Here is a 12,981-nt window from a genome sequence, read left to right as displayed (position 1 = left end):
GTTAAGTATGAGAACATATTAAGTGGTGTTAAATGGCTGAGTGCCTTAATCTTTTCTGAGGCAGACAAGGCTGGAGCTATGCACAGTAACATCTACAATCACCTTGGAACTCCTGTTAATATGGGCAGGTGTTTGTGTCTACCACTGTGGAAAGTGCCAGACCACACAATGATGGCAAGTGAAAAAAGTGCTGTTGGCAAATCTTTTCTTCACTGTACAGTTCTCTCTTTCAATTTGATATATTATTCAGAAAACTTCAATATTTTTATCAGTATTTCATTATATTGTAGTATGAAAATCCCAAAATTTGTGTGCGTCTTTAAAATGAGTAGTCTTAATTCAGTCGAGGATTTAATGCTTTAAAAATTGGCAGTGGATTCATGGGAGCTTATAAGGAAAGTAAATCCATGTTTTAGAAATTCTCACTGTAAATCAGACTAAAGACATTAAATCCTGTAGATAAATGTTTTGACTCACAGTGGCTTCCCTAAAGAAGGAATAGGGCCAAAATATTTGTCTAGAAAATTGTGGGTTTTATTGTGGTTACCCTGAATCAAGTTCATGTTTGTCGTGATATTCTATTTCCTTCCTGTACTTTCACAGGGACTTCACTTGGCATGCCTGGTGCAAATTAAAATAAAAACACTTGCATATTGTTACTATGGCAGTTCTTATGAATAGAATGGCTTTTCCTGAGGATAGAAAATGGTCCCCTAGTCAACTGCAGGACAAATTTTTATTTAACTGTGTTGTGTAGTAACCTCCAATTTGTCAAAGCAACTTAAAGCTTTAAATTGCCAAGCAGTGTTTAATGGATTGACTCTTGCTGATGTGAGTGCCAAAAGCTAAACCTCTTCAACACTCTTACATACCGACTTTTCACTTAAAGAGCAGAATTCAGCTTTTAAAAGCACAAACAAATGGAATTTAGGATAGTTGCAGATATGGCATTGATGAGCAGAGGGGAATGAAATCAGGAAAATTTCCTTGAATGAGTAGCCCTAATAAACTTAGATCTTAAAATCAAGTGTCCTACAAAAACAGAAACAATAATTATTACCACTTGTCGCATACCAAGAAAAGGAAATGCACAAGCAGTATTTTAATTTTTTTCATAGTTTATCTTCTACATTTTTGAAGGATAATGAAAAAGAGTGAAGTGAATAAAAGTTAATACCCATTTTTATTATTATATAGATATTCAAAGAGTGGTAGCAGATTTCAGTTTACACAATATTCTAATATCAAGGGTCAACAAAATTGTCAAATTATTTCATTGTCCTTCATACACAGAATCTTTAGTATCTAGGCTATAATTTTCTTTGTGCAGTGGTGACAGGATATGATCTTACATATTCAGTATAGATCTGGACTTGTCTCACAGACTTCATCTCTTGAGCCTGTTTCTGTCTGTGTTCTCTGTCAGCATCAGGCAGCTTACGCTGAGGTCACCTGTCCCATTTTGGGACACTGCCTGGAACACTACGTAATACTACAGTTCAAAGGAAAACAAAACAACTTCATCTGTGCTACATTTCAGACTCCCAGAATGAGTGTTTTCTATAAGAATTCTCAAGATCTCTGAGACCAAATGACACTGCTACAAGATATGATGTGTTTTTACCACTGAAAGAATTACTCTTGTTTATTAAGAGGAAGGGAGTGGTTTCAGGGGCACTGCAGAGAAAATAGAAACAAGAGCATGGAGGGAATGCAAAGGGGAAAGCTGAAGAAGCAGAGGGGGATGATGGGGAGATGTTCTTGGTGATGTACTGAAAGGAGACATTGCTGGGAGAATTACACTAAACATAACAAGAGAACTGGTTGTCATCAAATGTCTGAGGATGTAATTGAGGGAACAGGGCCTGAGTGCATAGGAAAACACACTTTCTTAATTCTGTTATCCACAAATACTTCCCCCACCCCCCCACTAAGATACCAGAATTTCAATGCAAAGTTATTTTATTTTTTGTTTGGGTTTTTAATTTTTTCTTTTTTTATTTGCTGTGTAGGTCTTTTGCAATATGGAAATTGCTGGAGGAGGATGGACAGTTATACAACACCGAGAGGATGGAAGTCTGGATTTTCAGAAAAGCTGGAAAGAATACAAAATGGTGAGGTGAAAATATGTGCAGTAGCTGTGCACTTTATACAAGTGTCAGATTTCAAACACTACTTCCTATTGACCTAAATATATAATTATTCCTGTAGTGATGTGGTATGGTCCTGCAGTCTTTTATGAACTACCTTTTGCTGTGTCTGTTACTTTTGAAAATACTTTTTACTCAGTTAGCTGAGTATTATTTCCCCTTATTTAGAGTTTCTTTCAGATCATTTACTGAGATTTAAATGAGGCTAGAACACTGCTGTCTGTCTCTCTGAAGTTTTGACTTGATGTGCTGTTAAGAAGTAAAATGCATGTGATGATGTTTCTAAGGCAGGAATGTTTTCAGCTGAGAGGAACTCATTCAGAATTTGGAGCACCTCAGATAGGAATAAAAATTTTTATACTGGGGCTTATCCCAAGTCATACAACACTTCTGCCAATCAAGTTAATGTTGATACTTCAAATAGGATTACAAGAAAATAAATAACTTACGAAATTAAAGATGACATTACATCAAACAGGCTATTTTCCCTTTGCCAACTCAAAAAAATTTTACTCCAATCTAAATAACTTCTCATTTCTTTTTCTTTCTCTGCCTGATCAAACTTTCTGATGGAGTTCCTTTCTCTGAGCCCCTGAGGACTGGCTTGGATCTCAATGACATTCCTAGGGAAGATTTCAGCACTGTCTTATCAGCCTGACAGTGGAAAGGATTCTTTACAGATTTGAAAAATGAAAAGAGAATTTTAAATGTTTAGAAATAAAAGAAAGTTCAGTTTAGTAAAAATTCCTGTGGGAAAAAGTTCCTTTGTAGAACTAACAATTTCAGAAATAAACATAATATCATATTATTGAACAAAGATCTAATTCTGGATTCTATTGATGCTTTGTTTTCAATAAATTTATATTGTTTGAAAATATAAATAATAATTTGGGTCGGACTTCTGCTCCTTTGCATAACTAGAGGATGTAATGTGTTTCATAAGTTATATTAACTAAAGTGATATTAAAATGACAATTTTTAAAATAGAGTTACAAAATTGCAAATTTCTTTTAAAATTCTTATTGTTTTAATTTAGCAGAAAACTTGAAGACAGTTTTACTCTATTTTGATTCAGAATCAAATAAAATATACAGCATAACATTATTTTGGGGAACCAAAAGATTCTACCAGTATTACTAGTGGGGAAATTAGAATTCATATGTGCAACATACATATGGACTTTTTAAAATTTATACATATCACACTAATGATTTTCTCAGTTTTTTTTATCTCCTGAGATTTCCTTAGGCAGTGTAATAAATAAAGCCCTTTGTAAAGTTTCCCCATGTGGCTTTTATATATATATATATATATATATACACATATATATATATATATATATATATATATCCCTTCACTTAGTAATTTTCATCCACATTTCCTTCACAATGGTGTGAATCTGTACAGGATTAGATTCGGCTGGTTTTGTCTAATTCAAGCAGTCTGAATTAATTTTGCTTCTCTTTAGGAATGTTATAGTATTCAAAGGGATCATTTACTTCTAAACAAATAAAATAAATATTTCTAAATTTCTAAATAAAAAGGATCCCTTTTGGACTTTTATTGACAGATTAACCTGTATTCCATGAAGTAAGATGGGATTCAGGCTTCCTCTGCTTCTGTGAACCGTTTCACCAAAGTACCAATCTTAGGCTCCCTTCTGTGGTTATCATACAACACCAACTGTTGAATGCAGAATGGTAGAGGCTGTTGAACTCTCTGTGTATTACTGGGATATCTGAAAGCATCTGTGCATCAAGCCAATAGCACCACTCACTTAATTTTTTGGTTGTTCAGGGAGGGTGTGTGGTGTCTGTTGGACCACACTCCCTCTCCCTGACATCTGCCTGGTGTTCCTTCCAGTGGAGGCTGGGTAGTGTGGTGGGGGAAATACAGTGGCACTTAGGCTTACTTGGAGCAGTTGAACTTAAACTCTGTGTTTTCTCAGCCCATAGTTCAGGTAGAGATTTCCAGTTTTGTTAAGATATTCTTCATGTATCTCATTGGGGCCCTAAAGCTAACAGAAATAGTATCATAATATAATAACAGCAACCACAGGTCTCTGGGGCTTAATTTATTTTCAGTGCATTTAGTTCTTATTAGAAAGAAATTTGGAAAACTCTTCAAATTTTCCAAACTTGCACTCTAAGCAAGTACTGATTGCCAGCTTCTGAGCTGGACAGGAATTCAGGCCACCAGCCTGCACTACTCCTAAAGCCCTCACAAGTTATTGGCTGTTACAGTGTTAGGAGGCCACTGCACATATGTTCTGACTCTAAACAGACCCTTAGAGCAGCTTACCTGGGAAGTGAGCACAGGGAGCAGCCAGTGCAAGGGTGACAGCACGGCTGGGTTACAGTCACCTGCCAGCAATGAGGCACTCATTGTCTTTGATGCAGGCTCATGCTGCTGCCTTCAGCTTGCATGGAAACACTTCAATTCTGTTCTAGACACCAACACAGTAAACAGGTTAAGTGAGAGATAGGACAGTCGTAAATCTTTTGAGTTGGAAGTATACAACTCTATTCATACATAAATTACCCCACAGTCAGTGATAGTGCAATAGTGGTACTAACTTTTCCTCCTGGTATTTTTTTCTCCATTTCCACTTGCATTCAGCCTCCATTGTGTAAAATAAAGTAACACTTTCTTTGGTATCTAAAACAACAGCCAATGAGTGCAAAACCTTTGCTGCAGATTCACTGTTTTACAAGACTGGGTATCCATCTTCTGGCTTAGAGGCATATGTTCCCAGCAGTCTTCAATTTTCTTGTTAGTCTTATGGTGTGCAGTGTAATTTGTACCTTTGCTTATAAGAACTCATTTCTGACTAAGAAATCTCCTGGGCCATTTGAGTTTTGTGAATTCAGTAGTAATTGGGACAAATTCAGAGAAAAACCCATAAGTTCATCCTTCCATCCTTTCCTTATCAGTATCTCCTACATCTATTCTTTAACATTTTGCAATGGATATTCTGTTATACTTTTTGCTGCTTATCAGAAAAAATTGAAGTGAAATAAATAATTTCTTTAACAGCAGGTGAGATCACCCTGAAGCAAGTTTCAAGCATTTTTCATATTTTTCTTGCCTGAGTAAATGTAAAACACTATTAAGAGTTTTGATCTCCAGAGAAGAATATCACTTAAAAAACTATTGCTTGCCATCTGCAAACCCAAGACCCTTTAGAAGGGGGTTTTCTGCAAGCTTACTGTCCAAGACAGAATTTCTGGCATTTATTAGGCAGTTATTAGCAATAATCAAATCTGAGTAAATGGTTAGCTCATGTGCTAACTTGGCTGTGGAGACTTCTTGATCATTTTCCAGTTTTCAGTTCTTGGATGAATGCACCTTTCCCAGTGACTGTCTCCATTTTTGCCAAATTAGGTGATGGAGTATTGGATTCCCTATTCTCTAGCCTTTTAGCATGTCTAGCTGAATAATTCCCATGAAATTCTCTGAATTTATTCCACACTTGATAGCCCAACATTCACTATGAGTTTCCTAGGGGCCTTCTTTGGGGTCAAGTCTGTTGGGAGCTTTCTCAGACATTTAAAATTATTTTTCTTGCTTTCTCTCATTTGAGACAAAGCTCTGAAAAGGTATTTGAAATTCCATGCCTTAACGAGCTCACAGCAATCTCTTTCCTAGCCAATATTTTTTCTGCATGTCAGTATTTAATTGTACTCTATGCTTTAATTGCTACTTTCCACTCTCTGGTGAAAAAAAAAAAAAATCCCTATCACTTCTTTTAATCATTTAAAATGTCATGAGCTAGATTAGGATCACTTGTACATAGTACACTCAAAGATGAATTTCTAAGCTTTATGGCAACCACTTCCTACCTTCCTGACCAGCAGCTGTTTTTTCTTTTGGTTTCTTTGAGGCAAGAATGACGTTCAGTACTAAATTCCACATTCTTTTAATTTCATGTTCCTGATTAATATCTAAGAGTCCAACAACAGTTCAGTGCTTAAGACAAGTTTGCTGCCAATTGTTTCAGAAATCATCAGTAGCATTTGTGTGGGCCTGAAGAGCACATCTGAAAAAACACTTCCATTTCTGTTGCAGTTTCTTCTTTTTCTTTTCTCCTTAAAGCTGTTGGGTCAAATTGATGATATCTCCATAGAGCCAATATGGTATGACACCAGAGCAGGACAATTTATGTTCTTCTGTGCCTTAAATTCTTCATACACTGAAAGCCAGACCATGGAGGTAGTCACCAGAACTTTCTCAGGAAGTATTTTGGATGCAATTCTAGTGGAAATTTACATCGTGTCACCTGGAATAGCCTGGCTTTCCTCTGAAAAAGGAAGCTATTTAAGCTATTATAACAAGTCTGGAGATCTATGTCTTCTGCTTACTTAAAAGACAGCCGAACACATCTTTGGACTCTAAGTCTCTGATTTCCTTCTAGACACAATGGTTCTTACACATTTTTATATACTACCTACAGTTCACCTCTGTGAGCAAGCTCTAGTTTGGACAGAGGTCCTACCTGTTTCCTGGAAGACCATCTTTGTGACTGTAAGGCTGCTGATCATCTCATGTTTTCATCTCACTCATCTTCACAAGTCTAACAAGCCTGAATTATACATAAGAGCTACCATTCCAATAAAGACTTTATTTTTCAGTGCCCTTGTTCAGTTCATTCTGAAAACTTCCAGATGTTACTTGCATTCAATTTTTTATTTGCAAACTGTTCAGCTCCTGTTTTAGAATATGGCCTCCTAATTCCTTTTATGGTCTCCACCTGTTGTAAGCCTTTAAGCCTGAAAATGTTAATTTCTCTTGTGAAAGCTTCTGTTCAAATTTCAAGTTCTGTTGCAATTCTCCCTGCCCACCTTTCTAGTCTTTAAACTCTGACATTTCCTTTTTTTTTTCTACTGCTTCAGTAGCAATGCTAACGTGCAAATTTTTCTCATTCAAAATAGGTAATCACCACCATTTTTATTGTATCTATCTTGAACAAAAAAAACTCAAGCTGATGCAGTTTCCTCTTGGAACATTAACTGATGATGGATAATTCTGTGTTGTAGTTGTATCCATTTACAAATAGTGTTCAGGTTATATTTTACCCCCAAATACTTGAAGAATCAAACAAAGCTCCAGACAAAGGTCCAACCCCTTTCAATAATTATAACATTATATTCCTTACTTTATTTTTCAAGTGAGACAATAACTGAATAAAAAGAATGCAAAAAGCACCTTTTAGAATTGTTTGTGTAAGCTTATTGATTCTGGTTCCACTACCTTAGTGCAAAATAACTTCAGATGTGGGTGGGATTTTAAACAAAAAAATACACAAACCATATGACTTGGCTGAGGAGAAGATTCTTGACAGAAAAAAAATTGCTCATAATTTGAAAGCCTATACTGTGGGAACAGTATCTTTCACAATTCTCAGTTTTTTAAAACTAGATATTGTGAATAAATTTTCATTCCTTTTCCAGGAATATAGCTATTTAAGGTATGTTATGCATTATTATGGTCATGAAATCTTCACACTTCTTGCACTGATAGATCTATCCCTGTGTTCTTTAAATGAGGACTCAAATATGTCTTGTGACAAAAGATCCTCAACACTAAATTGTAGAGTAGTTTTGATCTGACTCAAATAACATGCACAGATAATTCCCCAGCAGTGACAGGTAACAGGTCATTCTCAAATGGCAGCTGGTATAGGGTTGCTTTGGTGTTAGATTTGAGACAGTTTCACTGTTAGTACAGGAAAATTTCAGAGCACTTTTCACAGATTCTTCCTCTCCCTGTGTCTTAGTGAAACACTTGTGAGAGAAAGAATTACTGATTCAAAGAACCTGGCTAAGGATTTTGTATATAACCTTAAAATAGGAAAGGAAGACAAAACTTTTCTGCAAGGAAGAGAGCATTCATAAAGCTATCTGTACAACATCTATCCACCTAGCTACTATCTGGAGATTAATCCCATAATTTCTTCAGCAGAGATGGCCTTGTGTTTTTTCCCTGTCAGTAGCGTGAAGCAGTTTATAAAGTGCTTTGTAATACCAGCGTGGTGCCTTCTGCAAAATGAAGGATTTGAGAACAGGATGGACCTGTGAGAAAAGCAAAAGCTAGAGAATGCATGACCTTAGAAAAGACAGAAGTTAGATTTCTCTAGTGTAAACAAACCAGACCAGTTGGGAGTAGTGATGTTCTTGAATTAATATGTGGAGTGAATGACTTATAGGAGTGAGTTATGATTACAGGGGGATAAAAAAGGCACACTCAAGATGTGAATAATTTTGTAACAAATAATGATAAATTCATTACTTATGATAGTATGCTTCAAAGTCGTAAGTTTCTTACATCTGAAAATAAACAATTTTCTTCAAGGGACTGGGATAGATGGCATGGAAGTAATTAGTTTCTTTCACACATTTACCAAGTAAGTTGGATATAAGGAAGTGATTTTTGATGACTGGAATGTGTATTGTGATATTGTGTGAATAACGCCTTTCACAGAGCCCCACCCTTCTGTGATAGAGAATGTCATGTCATCCTGGTTTAATAAAAAGTCTGTTCTGACTGTAACAGTTACTAAGATAATTGTTACTTTCATCAGTGCTATGAAAAGAGACAGCATTTTCTCTGCTTCTCCCGAGATCTAAATCCGGTATGTCCAGTAGAGATAGACATGATATAGAAGTGCTGAGAGGACATATTTCATTTTATGAAAACATGCTCATGAAACTCTTCTGGTCCTAACTGAGGCTTAATCTACAGTGTAAGCTTCAACAGAGTTATGTAAGGGGGCAAGAATGAAACAATATTTGTCTCAGAGAGGTTGGATCACTGTATTGGGCACCAGAGATGTGACTACAAAAGGAAACATCCTCTTTATTTTGGAGAATATTTTGGATGTGAAATTAAACATAATTTTGTGTTGGAGTACAGTTGTGTTTTAAATGTACTCAGCACAGTCTTTCCTAAGCAAATATTACTGGATAGCATCAGTTTCAAGAGCTGTGTTGACACATGGATATGTACTTGTGCCCCCTTTGCCACCAGTGCTTCAATTTAACAGCATTAATTTGTACTCATAAGAGTCATGTGGTATTCCAAAGACTGTTACTTAATAAATTTTATATAATGATATCAAGATTTAGCTTAATTATACTAACAGCCTCTAGTAGAGCACCATGAGAAAGATTAAAGTCATCAAAAACTGTTTTAACCACAAGATGAAAATGCTGTGTTAGAAGAGCCAGGTGAGATTCTGTGAGGTTGCTTTCAAAAATTTGTGACTTGAAAATATAGTAGAATTGTAGCAGAGGTCTTCCCAAATAGCAGTTGTGTGCTGTCATTGCGAAACAGCATTTCTCTTCAGGGAGGAGCATCTTCTGTGTGATCTGCTCCGTTTGGAACTTACCGGAGCAGCTCTTCACTTTGGGGCTCATGTCAAATTAGAAGTACAACTTTTTGACTCTGATGTTAGTCAACTTCTATTCTTGTTCAACTGTTTAGACTACCAGCTAAACCCAAGCATGAGATTCAAAAACAATGCATAAATTTGGTGCTTGATTTATTTAGACAGATTATGGGGCTGAAACTCAAATCCCTTCTCAAACTCAGAAACTTTTGGTCTTTGCTGTAGCAACTATGCTGCTAGTCATGCTCCTTTTTTCTGCTTGTAATTAATCGTTGTATTTGGAGAAGTCCCACATGCCAAAAGTTTCTGGTTTAGGCTGAAATGACCAAAAATACCTTTTCTAGATTTTTTCTTGCATTTTGCATGTTTAAGCCTAAACCTTACCATTTATTTCTTTGCAATTAATGAATCAGAAAGTTATTAGAAAGTTATCAGAAAGGTCAAAATTAGTTTTTCTTCGGCCACAAAAAAAAGAGCTTTCTTTTCTATAATGCATACCGATGTCCCTGGGATGCTCCTACTAGGAGCCACACTAAGTGTCTGTGCATTCCTGGGATCCATTTGTCCTAGAGTGAAAAAGGTGGTTTGGGATAGAGGCTCTCACTATAATTTGTCTGAATAAGAAACATTCTCCTATTTTCAACTATATGGTAGGGAATTTTGTTTGAAATCCAGGCCTGAGGAAAATGTAGTGGTTATTTTATTTGTAGGAAATGTGTGTAGGGAACTGAGGTGTTTAGGGACCCTTGCCCAGCCAGAGGTTACCTTTGTGTAAGGTTTGCACTTCATTCCATCGCTGTGATTTTTATTCATTGGGAATTTTGCTGCTACTGATACTGTGTGTGTCTGAGAAGGTAAAAGTAAAAAGTGAACCTAATTTTGGTATGCCTACTAGTCTAGAATGAAGTGCAACAGACTGACTTGCTGCAGACTACAAACAAGATTTTCAGGCAGATTATACAGATATTTAGTTCTTCATTTAATCTGACAATATCTCTGTTTTCTTTTTGGTCTTTTGAGAAGGTATCTCTGGCTTCAATCTAAATATATTTTTAAAAATTGCCAAGAAAATGTGTTAGTATTTCCTAGGGAAAAAAAAAAATCTGAATATTTAGAATTATTTTCCAATATTCTTTTACGTTAACATTAATTAACACATATGTTGTCTGAGGAAATGTAATTTCTGTAAAACAAATCTCTATTTCAATAAACAGAATGAATAATATAATGTGATGGGAATGAAAATATACAAGCATAGAAAAAATACACAAACATTTTTTAGAAATTATCTTCTTAAACAATATCCACTGCACATTCACAGCTAAGGCAAAAGGAGATGAACATTCTTTATGGCTTCTGAGAAGTCACTGCTGCTGTAAAACACTGAATTATTATCAGCTTTATTCACTGAATTGTCTGACAGAAGATGAACCCATAGGATATATTGGCTGTGTCTGTTTCCAATTTGTTTTGTCTATAAAAAGTCAAAGCTTCCTGTAAGCATTATCAGACAAAATAAATAAAGTAAGAGAGATAATTGTTTAATGAACTTGGAGCAACATGAGTCAGGCAGAATACCCTCACAGATTTTGCCAAAGCTAATAAAATTCTTTTGCACCCTACTTATTATTTTTGAATAAGTATCAGCTTTGTAAATTCTTAAGGGCATTTTAAAAACCAGTACTGAATTCTATTTCTTTGTAGTTATGACTGCTTTAGTAGTTTGGACCCTGTTAATAAGCAAATGGAAATTGAAAATGAGCTGATGTAGAACGCAGATGTCATCTAGAATAAATATTATACAATCTCATGCTTTTGTCTTTGCTTCCCAGTTCCAAGTATTTTAATCCATAAAAAAGATTAATAAAATATTTCTTTTCTTTTTCTTTTTCTTTTTCTTTTTCTTTTTCTTTTTCTTTTTCTTTTTCTTTTTCTTTTTCTTTTTCTTTTTCTTTTTCTTTTTCTTTTTCTTTTTCTTTTTCTTTTTCTTTCATAGCAGTTGGGCATTATGTCAAAATTTACAGAATTTACAATATAGTTATAAAGAAACAGAAGGCGCCTTTGCTTCATCCAATTACAAAAATGAATTAGCAATTTTCAGTAAAGTTCTGTATTGTGTTATCTTTTTTCACTGAAAACAAATTCTATCATGTTGACAAGAACAATCTGCTCTAATGTAGTATAAAATATTACTTTTTTATTCCTCAATGAAAAAACCTGGATAAAAGTATTTACTCATTGTTTGTGATTTTTATGTCTTATTTCAGATCAGCCTTTGCCAAAATATGATCTTAATGCAATTTTCAGCAGCAAAAATTACAATTTTTTTCTGTTTATTAAATAAAAAATGAAACATCATAATAATCTATTCTGGGTCAGTGCAAAAAATTGTGTATCTTTTCTGTAAGTAATAGTGGAGAGACAAGAAGGCATATTATGAAAATGTAAGCATATTTCCCTGCTATATTCTCCTAGCTTCCATAGAGCACTAGTAAGGAAAATGAAATAGAACTCTGAGAACCTCTGGAAATTTACTGACCCTTTTCCTATTATATTAAGCACTATTTTTGGAACTTAAGCCTCTGATTTGCCAACCAGCTCAAAATATTATGCAAATTTCTAGGGAAAAGTGATTTTGAGTATTTTTGGAATAAAATGCAGAGTTTAAGGAATTAATCGCTTTTTTTTGGAAACATATAATGAACAAAACATAGAAAGATAATGACAAAATAGTGTCTCTTAGTAACTTTAAATGCATTTTTGGAACAGTGTTTAAGACCCACTGGGCTTCAGAGAGTCTTAAAATGTAGTTAACTGCAAACACATTCATGAAATACAGATGTTCCTTTTCCTAGTGGATTGATAGCTGAGAATGACTTGGATCACCTCATGTAATTCCTTGAGTTCAGGCACAAAACTTTGACACAAATAATTCTATATATTTTCTATAATTCTAATAATGCTATAATTGTTTGAATGTAAAACCTGAAGTGTTTGTTAACAGTGTATATATGTACCGGGAAACAAATATATTTAATAACAACTATGGGCCTGAAATTGTTCATTCCTAACATTAACTTTTAAGACTGCCCTAAGGCATTCTCAAACCCAAATTTCTTGTCCTAAATCTTAAGCATCAGTCCATAAATGACAAACATGGTCTTAGGCAAGGCTTTAGGCATCTTATCACTTGGGGCCCCACAGATTTGAGCAGCAAATGATCTGCTAACTAAAATGCTTATTTCTCATTATTGAATTTTAATTACTGAACAATTACTGAATTCTCTCATGAACATCAAAATTAATGAGATCTTCTTTTCTGTGGACTTTTGTCCTGTGTCCCACATAGAAGTCCCATTTTTATTACTGGTAATCTTCTGAAACCCTATTATTTTCTAGGATTCTCTGTGGTAAAAGCTTGACTTCCCCTTTTATGTCCCTCAA

The 12,981-nt window shown here is 35.0% G+C and overlaps 1 protein-coding gene across 4 annotated transcripts in view; it reads left to right on the top strand.

The window, feature by feature from the left end:
* Positions 1 to 12,981, top strand: part of ANGPT1 (angiopoietin 1) — a 150,823-nt gene that overhangs the window by 100,288 nt on the left and 37,554 nt on the right. For all 4 annotated transcript variants that reach the window (XM_062503402.1, XM_062503396.1, XM_062503386.1 and 1 more), the window contains one exon: positions 2,013 to 2,114. In XM_062503402.1, the coding sequence (XP_062359386.1) occupies positions 2,013 to 2,114 (102 nt within the window). The remainder of the gene's footprint in view (positions 1 to 2,012; positions 2,115 to 12,981) is intronic.

Source organism: Cinclus cinclus, chromosome 1 (genome assembly GCF_963662255.1).
Source record: "Cinclus cinclus chromosome 1, bCinCin1.1, whole genome shotgun sequence".
Lineage (NCBI taxonomy): Eukaryota > Metazoa > Chordata > Aves > Passeriformes > Cinclidae > Cinclus > Cinclus cinclus.
This window is presented reverse-complemented; position numbering and strand designations above follow the sequence as displayed.